Genomic DNA, 18,401 nt, shown 5'->3' on the forward strand with positions numbered 1-18,401 from the left:
TCACATACTTGCAAACAGTGTCGCAATCCAATATATAACATCAGCACCCGATTGTATAAACAGTTAAACCGGCGGTTAACCACATACCGGCGGTTAAAAGTCGGTAACATGTTGGTTGGTTACTGGTTGGTAAGCGTTTGTATAAAATTTGGTTAGTTATACCGATCGGTTCAAATCCAGTTAAAACATATTCGCTTCCCTAGGTGGGTAAGTACAAGTAACCGAGAGGTAACTTACACAAAATGGCTGCGGCGCGCGACATTATAAACGCTAACCATCGACGACCTTCACAATTTCGACGAGTAAACAACAAATTGCAGCGACTGACACTTTATTTGACTTAATTTACAGGGCAATACGATTTCCTACTTCGGACGACGAATTTAAGGACGCACAGAACGTGTTTCTTATATTCTGTGATGGGTATGTCGTGTGTGATCCGATGCATCAATGGCGCCTATGTTAAAATAATTTCTCCGAGAACAGGGAACAACAAAAGTTCAAACAAAAAACAAAACACGTTCGAACTAGTATCATACCTTTAATAATCCTTTACAATCCATAAATAATCCATTTAATTCAATAATTGACGAGTTTGCATCTAGGGTCTTTGATAATTATTTTAGCATAGTTAAATAAAGACCCTTATGCCATCATGTGCTCTATGTACATTACTGCTGTTAAAATGAACCGGAGCAGTTAATCAAATGTGTCGTGTTCTGAGAAAAATGGGCATAATGCATGTGCTTAAAGTGTCGTCCCATAATAGCCTGTGCAGTTCGCACAGGCTTATCAGGGACGACACTTTCCGCTTTTATGACATTTTTTGTTAAAATGAAGTCCCTTCTTAGCAAAAATCAATTTTTGGCAGAAAGTGTCGTCCCTGATTAGCCTGTGCGAACTTAACAAGCTAATCTGGGACGACACTTTACGCACATGCATTATGCCCAGTTTTCTCAGAACGCGACACAAATAATAGCCGTTGGTGAACTCGGTTGCATTTGCAGATTTCTGCATACAAAGATATATTTAAAATTGAACAATGTTTTATTTGTCTATTGTAAATTCCCTTATTGTACAAGAGAGTAAGTAAGTTTATTGTAAACATAAGCCAAATATAAGAAGAATAGTCTAGCATGTTACGACGACCATGTATAATTTTTATGTTACATCTAGAACAACTAGAAGAATAGACGTCTTTGTAAGCACTCTCTTGCAGTTTGGAAGCACCAGGGATTCCGCTAAATGATGCAAATCCCGACATCATTATCAATTTGTCCCTGGTCATTTTGAGGAACTCATAGTTAAAATTTACACTTTATTATATTGTGAATTCATTTGAAAATGAATTTGAAAAAAAATACATGTCGCTGTTTATAAGCGTGACACTTCGCGCGAAAATTACGCCATTAGAAAATGCATTGTGGGAATGTTTTGGTTTAAAGTTACCGGTGGTTAAATTCCACTATGCGCGGTTAGGTTACTTTGCGGTATATCGTGTTTATACAATCGAGTTACCTTGAAGGTAACTATACCCGAATAACCGCAAACTTACCAAGGTTTGAATGTTGCCGAGCGGTAACTTTAACCAGCGTTTATACAATCGGGTGCTGTTTGCATTTTTAAATAAAACGACTTAATCATGGAAAATTTTGGCAGAAAACAATCTGACGTATCAGATAAGAAGAAGACAACTATAAAGGCAACCATTTGTTTCTGTTTATTTATTTCAAAGCACATCACACACACATATCAACAACTTTAAGCACTAAACATATACCGTAAGTATAGATTTAATTATATATATTATTCTTAATATTTTTGTTTCGTCGAGTATCACATGGTTACAATGAAATTAAAACGTTTCTCATATTTAGTAAACCACATATTACTTATTAAGGGATTATTGTAATTCAAGGCACTCTCAATCAACAAGTTAGAAGAAATAAAGAGAAGCAAGTACAGCATAGAAAACAATAAAACACAACTCATTCGAATGAATATAAAATAAAAATATAAAATATAATATGTATGCTTTTGACAAAACACTGTTCTACAAAGACATCATATGCATATAATAAAATAATACAATCACTGTATGATACATATTTTAATCTGATTACTTATTACGAAATGATGCATAATAAAAGGGAATATATACATGTACACACATATTGAAATTTCAAAACAAACGTTTATATTTAAGGGCTTTCGCGGACGAATACTGTTTAACATAACATGATTAATTAAAAGTCCAAGGTTAAATATTCAGTTTACGATTTTTGCGGGACACTACATGCATGTATCGTAATGAAAAAAAAGAAAAAGGGGATGTTGAATAGTCGCTGATTTCTACCTAACATATCAACTTCACAGTTTGTACGACGAACTGTATTCTGTAAACAACCCCGTGCTGTAGCTACACCTCAGTTTTATGTACAGCTCGTTGAGGTTGGGAGAAACGAGCGTCGATGATGGAACTTTGACGTCATATACGTGGTTACGTATGTAGTTAACGTCAGCAATATCAGAAAATCCGTCACGGGATCCAATAACCAGACTGTAGTGAACTGGTGCTCCCGGGATTCTATTGAAGACACTTTCCCAATTGAGACTTAATTTGCCGTTTGCGACAACAGCAGATATATGGGATCCTGAAAATCGAACAGGTTATAAGATAGTAACGCATTCCAAATCGAACATGTATAGCAACGCTACCACTTTATCACATAAGATGAACATGATTATAGTATGTAGTTATAGATCCGTTACACATCGACTATATCAAATCAAGTGAACGACTAGATGATTGAGTTTCATATAAAAGCGAATAAGGAATTCAAATTTAAATTATAACATAAGGTTATCAAGATGATTGTATATTCTTCTAGATCCGATACACATCGACTATATCCAATTACTGCACAACTAGATGTGCGATTTTTATGTTAAAGCGAATGAGGAATTCTAATTCAAATTATTACATAAGTTTTACAAGATTATTGTATATTTTTCCTGATCCGTTACAAATATTACTATCTCTAATGGGGGAGACGGCTATTGTGGTGAATATTTTATACTAAGAAATTAACAAACAATATTCGATAACACACCTGTAAGCGCTGGTGGTTCTGATGCTACAATCAGCGAGGACTTGACACCGGAACTGGTGAATCCTCCACCATTTTCTGCATGAACTTCGGTCGTGTATGTCTGGCCTGATTTCAACTTCAGATGCTCATTGGAGAACATGTCTTTTAGGCCTGCATCAGTCCAGTCTACAACAATCTCACCATTGCTTTGGATACGATAACTGTAGGATGTAATCTCTGAAGAATCTTCGAAGTTGTCCCATTCCATCTGCAGTATGCTTGAATTAGACTGCGCAGAAGGCTGGGCGGACAATTGATTAGTCATAGAAAACGATTCCTGACCACTGGGCAAAAACCGAACGAATGCCTGCGCGTTGTTGGGCGGTTCAAGGTAAATGATCACCTGTCTAGATACTAACGTCGTGGCGATTTCGACCTTGTTCACACATTTGACCGTAACAAAGACTCTGTCGCCATGAGAAAGGTTAAGAATGTCTGACTGACAAAACTGTAATGTATCCGAATCCCTTTCCTCCTGTATATCAGCTGACAGAGGTGTTGATCCTAGTAAACATAAACATGTTGAATTCACAAGAAAAACATCACTAATGATGACATAACTACAATATATATATATATATATATATATATATATATATATATATATATATATATATATATATATATATATATTTGAGGTTCATGTGATCACAAAAGTGCAATTTTATTTTAATAACTGTAAAAATGAAGTTTCTTTTGTATTGCATAATATGTTCATTGTATTACATGTGTACGTATATAAACTTTCAAGGACTAACAACCTACTCACCAATTAAACAACTGCAGTATTCAACATCAGATTCATCATCTCGCGCTGTCCATGTTGTTACCAATTTTGTAGAATTATATGTTATAACAGAAACGGCAACATCAATGTCGCTGATGGTAGGAGGAGTGTGATCTATTGTAAAAGCTTTGCCCGAATAGAAAACAGACGTGAGGCCAGCGTGGTTCTTGGCGATTGCAGTTATGAAAATCGGTGCCCCATGAACAAATGGTGCAAGAATTACTCCAAAGTTATTACGATTATGTAGTTCAAGCAGAGGTTTGATCTGAAAACCCCCTTCAGTTGTACCGACTCCAACGGACACCTATGAAATACAAAGAATGTTTCCATGTTCCAAACACCTGACATACGAGAAACGTATACGTTATATTAACAGAAGAATTAAAATCATAATGATTCACTTTATGAGAATGTCTCCACAAACAAGACTTTGCTAGCCCAGTTGAGAGGGTATTTGCATGTCTATCCGGGAATGATGGGTGAGACATGCAAGATAGTTTATAATTAAGCATGTGTAAAGCGCCATGTCAAGTTTAGATTTCCCAGTAACAGTGAAAAAAGATTAAATAATCATATAATTTAACTTCTAACTTCTAACTTCTACAATGCAATACAAAACACAAACAAACAACAACTCTCACCGTCTGTAACTCGCTTTCCGAATCCAGTATTCCCAAGGATACAGTCAGCGAATATTGGCCTATTTGGTTTACAGAAATAGCAGCGGAATTATTTTCTGCAAGTTTACAAACTTCAAAATCAACATTCTGAATTACTTGTTCGGCAAGTGTGTTTCCAAAGTCAATTGTTATGGTTTGCAACCCTCCTAACGGCGATATAAACATGTACTTATATTCAAACCACCCATCATGACGTTTCTGTAATGGCAAAGGCAATCTGTATTTATCCATCAGGAGAAGAGGGTTAAGCACATACGTCGCGTTTTTGATCTTTCCATGAATAACATACATGTTATCTTTCGAGACGTTTGCGTTGAACCAGAGAGACATACTCTCATCAGTAACTTTGCGAGAAACATTGATTTCAATAGTTTTAGATGATCCACATGTAAAGCCTTTCGGTGGGGTCGTATCGATTGTTTGTTTTGGGCATCTGACAATTGCACTTTCATGACCTGCTGCGTCAACAGCTTTCACTAATCCAAAATAAGACTCTCCATTCACAAGATTAAGGTTGGTAAAGGCATATTTGTTCGATAAACCAACATTTGTAAAGGTCAGATTTGATTCATTATATCCTCCGTCTTTGGCAAGGGCAATCAGATAGTGTTTAATTCCAGAAAAATGATCCTGGAATCCATGCCAGGACAGTTCAAAGGTTGCAGTCGATTTCTGGAAATCTGCGTTTTCGTGTTCAATTGTATTAAACACAACCCCGTGGATGGGATTATCTGTATCAATAATGAATCCATCCGATGTTAACCCAGTGTGTAGTCCAACACTATTAACAGCAATTACTGTAAAGTAATAGCGCGTGCCTGGATTGAGAGAAATGTTATGAAGACTTATGTTTGTTGCCAGTCCGACATCAATTTGTTGCAGTAGGTCATCATCTGAAATTTATAAAAATGAATGTGTATTTTCAAGAGAATTTTAATAAACCGTCAGGAGTAATTTAAATAAGACACTGGAAGAAGTATAAGAGTTTCATAAAAGGCTTCAGTAATACTGGTTAGTTGGACTATTTAAACAGTGCCGTTACTTATTCAATGTATATTATTGTGTATTTTAAACGTTCTTACTGTGAGGGGATGTCCCAAGGCTGACGCTGAAATGATCGATTAAGCTGTGCTCTTCAATAAACACATCGTCCCAACAGGCAATAATATTATCCGTCCAGTCAATAAAGTCCAAATCTTGAAAACAATTACCTTCCCTGATATAACGACCACGTCTGACCTTGGGTGGTCTTTGATCTATCATGATTGGAGACGACTTGAACACAGTGTATGTACTTTTGCTATACCAAACCTTCACATATATGACGAAACGTTCCCCGTGTTCAAATGAACGATTTACTGGTAGGCAATGAATAAATTGTAATCTTTGTCCAACATCACTCCAAGGGTTTTCTAGCTTCAGATCGTACACCCCTTCGCCAACAGCGTGTCCATGTACGCCGAGGCTCCATTCAAAACGATGAATATTTTCGGAAGTACTCACTCCAATTTTTCGTGACCAGTGCCCACTCAAGCATGCCGATGAAGCCGAAAAATTAAGAATTTCATGCGGTAGTCCCCAATATACATCAAATTGTGGTAAATTTTGAGTGTGCGCATCTGTGCTAGAGATAGCAGTACATGTTACGTTGGAGCTTACTTCTACACACGGACGATCAATAACTGCGCACGTACAATCCTTGTTACAAAAATGTATGTCGCATGAATGTTTTTCGATTTCCAAAATGCCTATTTCATTTCTAGACGTTTCAGATAAAACATTCACAGTGACCCTTGCAATCGAACTGTTAAGTCCGACATTGTTTTGCGCCCATATCGAAAGAATAATAGATTCGTCAGGAGAAATACTTTCAGTCAGTACGAATGAAGTTTGAACAGTTTCGCTTTGATTAGTTTCTCTAATTCGAATTACGCCATTTGAAAGTTCATTGAAGCTGTAGGATCTGGAGACCGTCACGTAGTAGTTTTCGATTCCGGACTCCTGGTCGTGGAATCCATACCATGTCAGGGATAAATTTGTTACCTTACTTCCAATTGTATTATTGTAGTTCGTCCACGTCAAAGGTGGTTTAAATCCACCGAGGTGTGGTGGAGTAGAATCAATTAAAAGGTCGCTTGTTCGTTCAGAAGCACAAAGTCCGGCAGCGTTACACGATGTTACAATTGCATAGTATGTGTCACCGTTATTAAGCCAATTCCTCCCATCTAAACTGACAGTCACGTGGCATTCCGATCCTAAGACAAGCCTCTCAACAGGCGTGTGACCTTCGTGATGCGTTTTCAAAGAAATCTCATGTCGGACAATAGGACTGATGTCGTCTTTGAATTCCCATTCAACACGTAAGATGGATTTTTCCCATTGTGAAGTTTTACCATTTTCCGAGTTGTATTTTAGTACGAATTTTGGAGCTTTCACAACAAATGGCGGTGTGTCGTCAATGACAAAAATATCAGACGCCTTTGATACATTCATGCCGACTCCATTGAACGCCCACACTGTTGCCATAAGTGAAATATTTATCGGGAGCGTTATATTAGATATTATAATTGAAGAGTGGAGCAGTCGATTTGATAGCACAACAACATCACAATCGCCCTTAGAGGTTGACACACATACTTCAAAATGATCTATGTCTGATTGCGGATCTTCGAAACCTTGCCAACTTATTTTAATAGATGATCTGAAAAAACAATGGTGATGGTAGTTTTGCATTTTTGTCATAAACGATATACATGAAAACTGACAAGAACGATCGTTGATTGACATACCGATGTCCTAAATATTTATCATGACCTTCTCCTGGTCCAATGTGTACAAGACCGCGTACTGGGGGTGAGTTGTCCACAATAAGGCCGTCTGATACACGTCTGATGCAAAGGTTTGCATTGTTACAGGCCTCCACGGTCACAAAGTATTTTTGTCCAAGAACAAACGGGCCATTCCATGAAACCTCTGCAATATATGAGTATGTATTCATGGCTATATAAGTATGTTTTAACAGAAAGAGTATAGTACATTCAAATTTTAAACATTTGATAAGTTAAACGTATTATTTCCGAAAATATGTATAAACAGCATGCTAAAAACTAAACTTTATGAAACGTGGTATGTGTTTATAATGTGTGTTGTTATATCAAGCAAAAGTATAAAATCATTATTACCTGTCGTCATTCCAACATCTTTTAGAGGTCTTACATCGGTCTCATATGGATCGGTTCCAAGGCCGACTTTAAAGTATGCTAAGCCACTCTCTGGGTCGTAAAACTCTTTCCAATATGCATTGATAACGTATATATCATTTTGGTAATCAATCTCCTGTAAGTGATTGCAAGCTTCTGATATTAAATAATGATTGGGGAGAACAGCCTACTGATAAGAACGTGTAATTTAAGACGGATTCAGTATACTCCAGCTATATGTTCAGTATTTGATTCACGCATCACGTTTTTGCAGTCATGTTTTTAATTGTCTGTCGACATAAATACATTTGATTAAGAGCGTTTACGGAGCGCTTTAAATTTCTGATTAATTTTTAACAAACTTTTAGGGTGCGCTAGCCTTTAAACCAGTTTAAATCCCGAATGCTAAGCATCGACCGTTCAAGCCAGGGTATCCACGTTTTAATCATGGTATGTCTGTAGATGGTGATCTGTTCTTAAAGTATTGTATAAGACCAAGAATTAGTTTCATGAATTTCTGGAGTTCCATTGTTTGCAATGTTATGGCTAAAAATTAACTTGTTAGTTCGAAATGAACATCGAACGTAGTGTTTATCAGCTAATTAATTTATGTTTAATATCTGATGTAACTAATTATACGTTACCAAAATAGAATTATCATTGATTTTTGAGGGTATAATTATCCTGACAAATGATCAATCCTAGATTGACAATAAATATTGGTGTGAATTATACCACGCAACTTCATATGTATCGGTACGAAGGTGCTTAAGGGATTTTGCAATGAAAAACATGCGGGGGGTGTTCTTATTCACTATCCTGTTCTTCGTCAAAAGTCTTACAATGTTTTTTTTCAATTTAAACTTAACTTTTCTACAAATACTTCAATATTGGATATAACTTGTCATTTATTAGCGTTAATTACATAATCGTTCATTTAGAACAATGTGATAAGTACACATTTTAGCTTGCATGTAGTCAATTTTATTAAGATATTGCGGGTTTAAGTCTTTCATTCAGTTTTCAGTCAAATAATGGGTTGAACACGGTACCAGTTGTACTAATTAATAACACTAACCCCAGCTCCGTTTATCCCATCGAGAACGTGTCCTCCGGTGGGAGCGGTTCGATCCAATACAAATCTTTTTGATACAGATTGTGAAACAAGCCCTGCGTGATTGATCGCCTAGAACGAATACAATTAAAATATTCAGATGCATTTCTCAAATTCTTGCAAAACTTTAAGTTCTTAAATAATTTTTAAATTTTACAACTCGAGTTCGTTTCATAGAAGTGTTTAACTTATAGGGAAATATAACAAACGGATTGAAATAAAGCCGATAACATACTTGCACAATTATGAAATAATGATGACCGTCGATCATCTGCGCTAAATTCAATTCAAGGAAGTCGATGGAGACTTTCCTATCCGACATGATATCTGTTACCCCTTCGATTGTACCAACGCCAACATTGAAATAGTCAAGGCCGCTGTGCGGATCTGAAAATCCTTCAAAACGAACAGTTGCCTGTTCTTGGTTGATGAATATGTTTCTCTGATGGTTGTTTAAAATCGTCACAGTACCACATAAAGGTGGTGATGTATCTATGATCAATTCTAATGAGTCCGAGCTGGTAGACAAACTGGCATAATCCGTTGCTGGAAAATAGCATTCCGCATTAAACAAATACGTTATGTCTTTGAAAAAAGCTATGAACTCTTAGTTGCCGATTTTTTTTAGATACACACAACTAATTTTTAATAAGTGTTGGATAAATAGAACGCTTTATCAGAAATGCATAGACACGCGACGCGCTATCCTATATATTTATCCATTTATGTTCATGAAAGAAATAATCGGCTTATACACAGTAAGGTTTGGGTTCAAATTTAACCACTATCTAACCGATTAGTTTAAACTATAGAGAATCAATCATAGCTCTACATGCATATATTTAGAAAAGTGTACTAAAACATACCATTAATCGTGAAGAAAACTTGACTTCCATCAGGCGGTGTTGACAGGTCCAATATTGCAGATGTTTCCATGCCAGTTCTAACAATTTCCAAAAGATTGCTTGAACCGGAAACTGTGCCTGCATATAGACATGTTTATTGATACATTTTAAAATTAATCATAATTGCCAATTGTTTTACACAAATAAATGCATTTATGTACCAAGTACAAATAAGAAGTGATGCACAACATGACATTTCTTGCCTGTTTTCAAAGAGAAATAATGCAGTTTCTCTGGGTAACCAAATACGGTGGCATCAATGTTGTCATCGAATCCAGTCCATGTTACAATGACATAATGAGGATTTGTGATAAACCCTCTGTGGTTGTGTACTTGCACTTCACCTTTTGTGGGCGGAGAACTGTCTAATATGAATCCATTGCTGCACGACGATATTTCTTCTAGAATTTCAGTGAAATACTCACGTTCTATCACAGTGTAATTCGAGTATGCGCATATGAAATATAATTCATTTAGTGATATATATTTTCTGTCTAATTCTATGTATCCATTGTCAGTTTCGTACTTTAGAACACAGTTTATGTCGGAATCACACGTTTGTGGCACATACTGCATCTTCATAAGGTACCATGAAACTGAACGTTCTGAACCGTACATCAAAGCACCGGTCACTGTAGAATCGGCATTACCTATGTTCATTTCTGAATCGTGAAGAAGGACATAGTGCTTACCAATGTCAGAACTAGAGAGCATCTGAAAATTAAACGGAAGCATATTTACATATAAGAGTGTGAGATATAATAGTAAAATAATAGTGTGTAATTTTCTGTTATAACGAATCAAGTTTACCTTTTTGATGAAGACCCAACTGTCTGATGACGAATCAAAGTCGTACACAGTAGTTTTAGAATAGGACCCACTATCGCCTTTATTTATCTTGTGACAAGATGTATTCGCTAAACCACTCACAGAAAATACCCTGACACACAGGAAAGTTGTCATATGTCCATGGGTTGGGAGACGAACGCACTTTGCAACCTGTAAGAATCCATGTACGATATATATTACATGTTTTCCCCCTAATAAGAATTATTCAAGAGTGGTTTGTGTTATATAAAAGTATTAAAAGTATGCGTCTTATTGACTTCAATTTATTTAAATGATATAAAAATTACCTTAACGGTTGTACCATTGGGCATCACATTCTCCCAAACAGACAACAGTTGACCACCTATTTCATCACGACTTATAGACCATTGATAGAATGCAACGTTTGCGCTCTGTCCAATTATTTTCCATGACGCTTTAACATCAACGCACTCCCCAGCATTTGCGACTTCAAGTTCAGTGTTTATGAAAGAAATATCAGGAGCTTCAAGTTCGATTGTAAATGCCCTCGAATGAATAGGACTGAGACACCTTACATTGTTGCACAACTGAACGCTGGCCATATACAGTGTTTGGGCTTCAAAATTCATATCATGGAACGTAATATCAGATAAGCCAACACCAGTTTGAGGTGGTGCGAATATACTTTCTTCATCCGAGCCGTTAACAGTCACGTATTTAAGTAATGAAACTGAAAATACAATATCCTCAAATGCTGCGACGGTATAGGGAAATGTCCAGCTTATATTCAATTGATTGGTGTTCGGAAGGATATTCTCTGCCGGACATTTACTGATTTTCAAACGCAAAGTAATGTCCATTGATACGTTTCGGTGTACTTGTAGAGTAGGTTTCTCAACATAAGGGATCAGAACATAGTTGTTATCTTCGGTTCGGACTATGGCGTCACTTGTATTAATTCTCAGTATAGTTTGCCATTGACTGTTTTCCGCAAACAAAACATAGCGCTGCCCGATAATCAACGTAAATGGAAGTTCAATGAACGTACTGTCGTTTGCAATCGAAACATTTACGTCAAAGACTTTTGCGGAAAAGCATTTTGTTCCGATTTTTACTTTCAGCTCATTTTGTGGAGAATGTCTATCATATATTCGTATTCCGTTAGAAGCAGATATTGTGGTGCCCCCGCTACAGCTTGCTTTTACAATGAAAAAGTATACTTTGTCATTAACAATCGAACTTGAATTAAGGCAGATGTTTTTCATTTCTGACGTGCTCTGAAATCGAACTACATCGGGTGTTGTGCGATCTAATCCTATGCCCACTTCCAGCGAGACATTTTCCTGATGTTTAAATCCCATCCAACCCGCACACATAATGTGTTCAGTAAAATGTAAATCAATATCCGTTGAAATGTTCATCATTTCTGGATCCAAATCAAACACATATCCGTGTCCTGGTGGAAATCTGGAGGGCAAATGGAAAGTTTCGGTTCTAATCAAAGTAAAGTGACCGGCATTGTTGTATATGTGAACGTTGAGATAGAACATTAATCCATCCCCCGTGTCTTGATTCTGGAGACGATTAAGAGGGTATTTAAAGCAGCCTCCAGTATAAGAGGGGCACGGTGTCGACGACTCTAATCGCCATTCAAGGAGTGGACTGGAAACACGTTCGTCATGACCTAAATGATATAAAAGATGTTTATTTTTATGAATTGAATTATATGTTGGGTTCGAAAATATTTATGCATTACTTAATATATGCAAATGACAACCTACCAAATTGAAATACTAGTTGGTCTATTTGGGCTGTCTGTTCATCGTCATAAAATGTATCCGATTCCCAGGCAAACACGATCGTGTCTAAAACGACAGACACTCGGGGAATATATTTGTACCGTGGTGGTGTTTGGTCAATTAAAATAGGACCCAGGGTTGCGATGTTGGACAATCCTGCTTTGTTAACTGTTTTGATGAAGACATAGAACAGCTCATCGGATCCAATTGCTTCATGTCGATGTTTGAAGTATGGTTTTCTATCAGTAGAAATATAGTCCACCAAACTTGGAGAATCCTTTTCGGTTGCATCCAGACCAAGCCCAACATAAAAGTCATCGATTTGACTCCCTGATTCTTCCACTTCCCAATTCAGCACAATATGATCGTTGGGCAAATAGACAACCGTTTCGTTAGTGTACAAAGATAGGTGTTGACAAAGGAAATCCGAAATATCAAGGTCTTTACTTCCGGATATATGAGTAGAAATAAAGTCAGCTACTATGGTATTCACTGTTGATTTGCAGATGCTTAAACATGCTGTTGTGTTATATAGCGGAACCTTTTGAAGGTTCGATTGTAATAAATACGGTTGTCCGTTTTGGCAGATAACGGTTTCGGTCCATGCTGCATGCGCCAGTGTTAAGTTGCGGATAAGAGCAGCTGAGATATCTCGTGTGATTCCATCTGAACAAACAGGCTTTGATGACTCCATGGCATGGTTAAGAGCAATAATGGTAACGAACCGTTTACCTGTGAAATTAGCTGGAAGACGAACTGATGTCTCAGTAAGCTCTTTATATACAAGTATCTCAGCTACTTCTGTAAAATTGTACAGTTCCTGTTTTGTTAAGCATCTTTCGGCTAACCCTAACCTGTAGAGTTTGATTCCACTTTCATGGTCGATAAATCCATGCCAGTGTAAAACAAAGGAATCCTCACTTGTGTAGTCGATATCTTTGTAGTCCACAGGACCTATAACGAAACATTTAACAATTAGAAACAAAGTTATATACACTGGAAGTACGAATCTATTGCACAGGTCCTTCAGCGAGTGGCGTCCCGATAGGAAACTACGGATTATGATATTTTCCACAATTTATTACTATAAACATCAACTCACTATGTTCCCTTTGAACAATAATTATATATAGATAAAAACTTGCTATGACATATTTTAAAAAGTACGCGATTACGGATTGCCAAATATTGTTTCAAAGCTCGACTTTGTTCCAATTCAATACCTTCATAAATCACTCCTTCTTCTGGTGGGGAGTCGTCGATAAGTACATCGATGTGCTCTGTCGTTGTCAGCAAGGCATTGTTAGTGACCGTTATTTTAAAGAAGTAGTTCCTGTTGTGGTTCCCGGTATGCTTATCTGCATCAACGAGCTTATTCAGCGGAATTGAGTAGTTGAAAAAATCACACATTCCTATGTCCGGGCAATAGCAATCAACATTTCCCGTTGGACAAGTTGCCTGAAACAAGTAACGCCCTATATAACATGAACATGTATGCAATTCAAATAAAAAAAAATTGATCAAATCATTGTTCATATCTGTTATTTATATTGATATTAAAAAACACTTTCCTTTCAATGTAAAACATTTTTTTAAGTCTGTGTAAGTATTATAAACAAACACTCATACAAATGGCAATATGAAACTAACGTTTTTTATTTGTATTACTGACAAATAACCACTAGTTAATGGAGTTGACGTATCGGCGATTCCGAACTCCCACTTTATGTTTTGAAGTCCACTATGTGGGTCTAATGCGTCGAACGTCATCTGCATCTTGGACAAATCGGTGCTGTTATGAACATATAACATCTCATATCCGTCTTTCTTTAACCAAATGTTATTTATATGGGGTGGCGAGCGATCTATGTAAACGGTTCTAGACTCATTGAAAGTGTTATCGACAATATCAACTGGCCGAATGTTGAATGTATAGGTCTGTCCATCAGCAACATTTAAGTTAGTGCAGAATCGTTGATTCAGAAAGTTTGGTACGAGTTGTTCTTCCGTAAACGCACCATTGTTCAGTTTCCAGGATACGAAATATTGTATTATCCCATGTACATTTGGTGTACCACCGACGGGGAGAAGGCCAGTTATCTGTTCATATACGCCGGTAATATGACCATGGGGCTCGGACTCTATTTTATTTAAAAGTTCATTTTGCAAATAAAACATGTTAATGAAGTAGTTTTTCCAATTCAGACAAATGTCATTGTGATGTGTTTGCCAGGTAAAGTTCGTATCAGGCGATGCTGAATCAAATTTATAGGGATTGTCTTTCCAAGTTTCAATGAAACTCGTGTTGTCGTACAACATAAACCTTCTACTTTGTCGAACGTTATCTGCTATATCCTTGACTTCTAGTGTTATACAATACAGTCGCGGTGAATTGGATGTCAGATTCAACTCCATTTCATGCACAGCGGATGAAGAAACTTTTTTGGTATATGTGTTCTTTGTGTAATCAACTTTCAAAGATCCGTTGGAGGGAGGCACTTCGTTGACAGTTATTTGGTAACTTTCAATGGTCGATGCTGTCCTACTTGCCCCTCCACTTGGAACTGGATCAACCCAACCGGTGAATTGAACCATCGACACTGTTGATCGTGTAACTCTCTTCTGAAGTGTTAACGGTTCAGAAGAACACGATCCCAACTTGGAACAATGCTCCGGTGGTGCGTTATCGTATCTGTAACACACTATCCTTTGTTTTAGGACCTTCTTGTACGGAACTGGTCCAGATTTGGTGTGCGGCGTGGTTCTTGTATCAATGCTTTTCAAGTAGCCTCCCCCCTTTGCTTCAAACTCCAAGCAAAGTCTGCAGCATAAAAAACATTTTCAAATTTAACAATATAAAGCCTAACACATCTTAACAAAAATAATCCAGCAATTTGCTCTCAATTTAATTCCATTTTCTATGGAAATATATAATCGTTGATACAAAATTGTAAAATGTCTTACGCTTCACCATTTTGTAGATTATACTTCGCCTGGTTTACAGTTATATTTCCAGAGTCGTGTTGTGTTTGATTCACGCTTGTACTGGATGATGTATCGACCAATTGTGTATGGATCGACTTTGCTTCATAGGAACCTAAAAGAAGTCACCATTATTATAACTTCGTATAATATACAATATGAAAAGAACACCCTTAGTATGTACTTGAGTTGCTAACAGACCATATTATAAATTCAAAATGTAAAGAAACAGTTACACTTACCTGTCACAGCCTGGATCTTTACTGTTATTGTTGTATCGCTGATTCCAAATTTTTCTTCTTCGATGAAAGAAGGTTTGTTCAGAGAAAAAGTTACTGAAAATTCCGAAGACATTGTAAATTCCATATTACTCGGTTGGTAGTTGCCGAACATGTCCGAAAGGTATTGACATGCCGTTGAGTTGCCAGTGCTCATTGCTCGTTTCTTTTCACCGTTAGGTCCCACTGCCACTGTATCGCATGTCAAAATATCAGGAATAGTGTTCAGCTGACACGTTGTTTCTCCTGTATTTATTGAACCGTAATCAACAGTTGAGCTTTTGACAAAGCCATTCGCACATTGACAGTCCTTAGTTAGTCCGGTGGTGCTGCATGTTCCGGGCCAGCAATAGTGATTGTTCCAAGCGCACATTCCTTAATAGAGAAAGGTTTCACCATTAATTCACGATAGTTCAATACATTTACCAAAACGTTTATACATTCATATTAATACGTTTTGTCATTGAAAGAACGCCTCAAAAGAATTAGTTATGCCAACAGTGCGATTTTGACATTCAAATTAGGGAAAATGCGTATAATTTATTACACATTGAAGAGGATTAGTTGTTAGTTTCTATAGTAAAAGAGTAATACTCTAAATAGAAAAATAACACAGGACACCAAATCTTAAGCACTTAAGAAGGAGTTTGGTGTTATAAAACATGTTATTTGCAAGTCTTCTCAATATCCAAAATAAATCAATGAAGTTTTATTTAAAAAATATAAACACTTTCATTTGAATTCTTTCTACACTTCCCGACTTATAAACCGCACACGATGCATGACGGACTGAAGAACGAAGAACGGATTGACGGATGCACGATTCGATATCTATGTGATTCCCTTCGGAGCTAAAATGACCCATAGCGTCCTTTTTACGTAAGTATTGTTTACAATGGACATAGACGTTTAAAATATTACATAGTTTTCTTAACTCAAATGTAAAGATATATGTCCAACTACTGATAATGAGTTTTTTATATGTGAATGCAGTCTGAACAGATGCACGCGCTTTCTTTACAAATACGTTCCGTTTTCCATTCCAATTCGGGTTGATATCTAACGGAGCACTCAAATGCTTTTAACTCTACGCAACTGTGAATAGTATAGCATAATTTCATATAAAAGTCATCTTACGTTGACATTCTCTATCTCCATTCCATTTCTTGAATATGGCATTGTTTTCATTGCATTCCTTGCAAACGGTGTCCCAATAAGTTGTACAACTTCTGTGCTTACACTGGATGATGTCCGGACATACTGAAATGCATAAAAATCAAACGAAAACTTAATGTAGTATAGAATGCATAGAAATGGGGGACAAATTGACGTAAAGGAAGGTCTATACGATGCAATGAAAACGTTATACGCATAAAACCTGTACCTACTATATGTGAGTGTACAATACAAGCAGATAAATATAATTAAGCAGCTTCTACACTCTGCGTTACAATACCCATATTAGGTATTATAAATATGTCACATTTCATGACGCCAAATAATTCTTGTTTACATTGCAATGCTTATACACACTCAATTACGATTCGACGATTATAGGTTTACTGGTCTTCCCGGATTGCCTAGTGTTGCAAGAATGTGAAAGATAAATTCTAATACAGCATTTGAAGACTACATGCGCCATATTAAACACATATACATGTTAGTACAATGTATTTGTGTTAATGTTATGTTAACTTAACATAATAAATCTTAAAGTAATATATCTTGAAAATCTAGATAAAAAATTCGCTTTTTCATCCCAATGGCATACGTGAATGTGCTATTAAAATGTTTTATTCATTTAAAATATTTTACAATCGGCACTCTAGTAAGGCATTATATCAAACCATACTGCTATTTTTGGGTAGTAGTAGTAGTACAAGTGTCGAATTGAATCAAAATTCAATAGAGAAATCTGAATACGCTTATTAGATGTCACTTCCTGATTGTATGTCGATTATTATTCGCCATGCACTTGAATCAATGATCAAGTATTGCCGGCTTTTATGTTATTATCGTAATCTTTATTGGTTTGGGGTTATTCATAAAGCGCTGAACGGGAGCATGAATTAGTTAAAATATTTATATCGATACCGCTTTGGCATTAGGTTACTTCCTAATTTCATAAACAATTTAGTCAAGTATGTGTGAATATAAATCCATGCATGTATTTAGCGCTGCTAAGATGTATACAGCAATTAACAAGTTCCATTTTATATCGATTTAATATAAAAATAATTGTTTTAGTTTTATTATTATTAATGCATACACACTTTGTTGTGTGGTATAATTTAAGAAAAACACAGCATTGATTAAAAGCATCGAACAGTTGAACATATAAATCATTCGTTGATTAAACCTCAAATAAGTATATATTTTATGTGTCCGAATAAAATATACGCCGTGTATCTAAAACCTTAATGAATTTATCACCAGGCTTGGGATAAATTATACATCTAAACCTATCTTTACACAAGAATATACATGTTAATCGAGTAAACAAATCTCAAAGAAAATAAATGAGAACCAGCGCATCGGCGTAGCCATAAATACTGAGGTTTCATTTACTAAGTAAGTATAATACAAGCTGACCAAGATGGGACGTGACGTCTCGAACCCACTAATATCATTCACGTGTGATTAGTTTCACATTACATATAGTGTATTCATGACATTCTACGCCATCTATGCACG

General features: G+C 36.4%; 2 protein-coding genes across 2 annotated transcripts in view; both read right to left on the reverse strand.

The window, feature by feature from the left end:
- Nucleotides 1–1,704: 1,704 nt before the first annotated feature.
- On the reverse strand, nt 1,705–9,917 carry LOC127838793 (uncharacterized). Its single transcript, XM_052366792.1, has 10 exons — nt 9,800–9,917; nt 9,169–9,479; nt 8,898–9,005; nt 7,802–7,955; nt 7,409–7,592; nt 5,702–7,320; nt 4,581–5,512; nt 3,922–4,243; nt 3,114–3,656; nt 1,705–2,654 (listed from the first exon to the last, which is right to left on the reverse strand). The coding sequence occupies exons 1-10, from the start codon at nt 9,867–9,869 to the stop codon at nt 2,371–2,373; spliced, it is 4,527 nt and encodes a 1,508-aa protein (XP_052222752.1). The 5' UTR covers nt 9,870–9,917; the 3' UTR covers nt 1,705–2,370.
- Nucleotides 9,918–9,991: 74 nt separating this feature from the next.
- LOC127839844 (uncharacterized) overlaps nt 9,992–18,401 on the reverse strand; it is a 35,465-nt gene continuing 27,055 nt past the window's right edge. Inside the window, exons 4-12 of the mRNA XM_052368233.1 lie at nt 16,845–16,967; nt 15,672–16,082; nt 15,412–15,544; nt 14,098–15,268; nt 13,671–13,905; nt 12,430–13,401; nt 10,975–12,332; nt 10,649–10,837; nt 9,992–10,552 (exon numbers count right to left, since the gene is read on the reverse strand). Coding sequence (XP_052224193.1) covers nt 9,992–10,552; nt 10,649–10,837; nt 10,975–12,332; nt 12,430–13,401; nt 13,671–13,905; nt 14,098–15,268; nt 15,412–15,544; nt 15,672–16,082; nt 16,845–16,967 — 5,153 coding nt within the window. The remainder of the gene's footprint in view (nt 10,553–10,648; nt 10,838–10,974; nt 12,333–12,429; nt 13,402–13,670; nt 13,906–14,097; nt 15,269–15,411; nt 15,545–15,671; nt 16,083–16,844; nt 16,968–18,401) is intronic.

Source organism: Dreissena polymorpha, chromosome 7 (genome assembly GCF_020536995.1).
Source record: "Dreissena polymorpha isolate Duluth1 chromosome 7, UMN_Dpol_1.0, whole genome shotgun sequence".
In the NCBI taxonomy this organism is placed as follows: Eukaryota; Metazoa; Mollusca; class Bivalvia; order Myida; family Dreissenidae; genus Dreissena; species Dreissena polymorpha.

Coding starts and splice junctions, on each gene's coding strand:
- LOC127838793 (XM_052366792.1), bottom strand. CDS start 9,869: ATGGAAACATCTGCAATATTGGACCTGTCAACACCGCCTGATGGAAGT. Junction 7,321..7,408: donor GATAAATATTTAGGACATCG/GTATGTCAATCA, acceptor TTGTTTTTTCAG/ATCATCTATTAAAATAAGTT. Junction 5,513..5,701: donor CCTTGGGACATCCCCTCACA/GTAAGAACGTTT, acceptor TATAAATTTCAG/ATGATGACCTACTGCAACAA.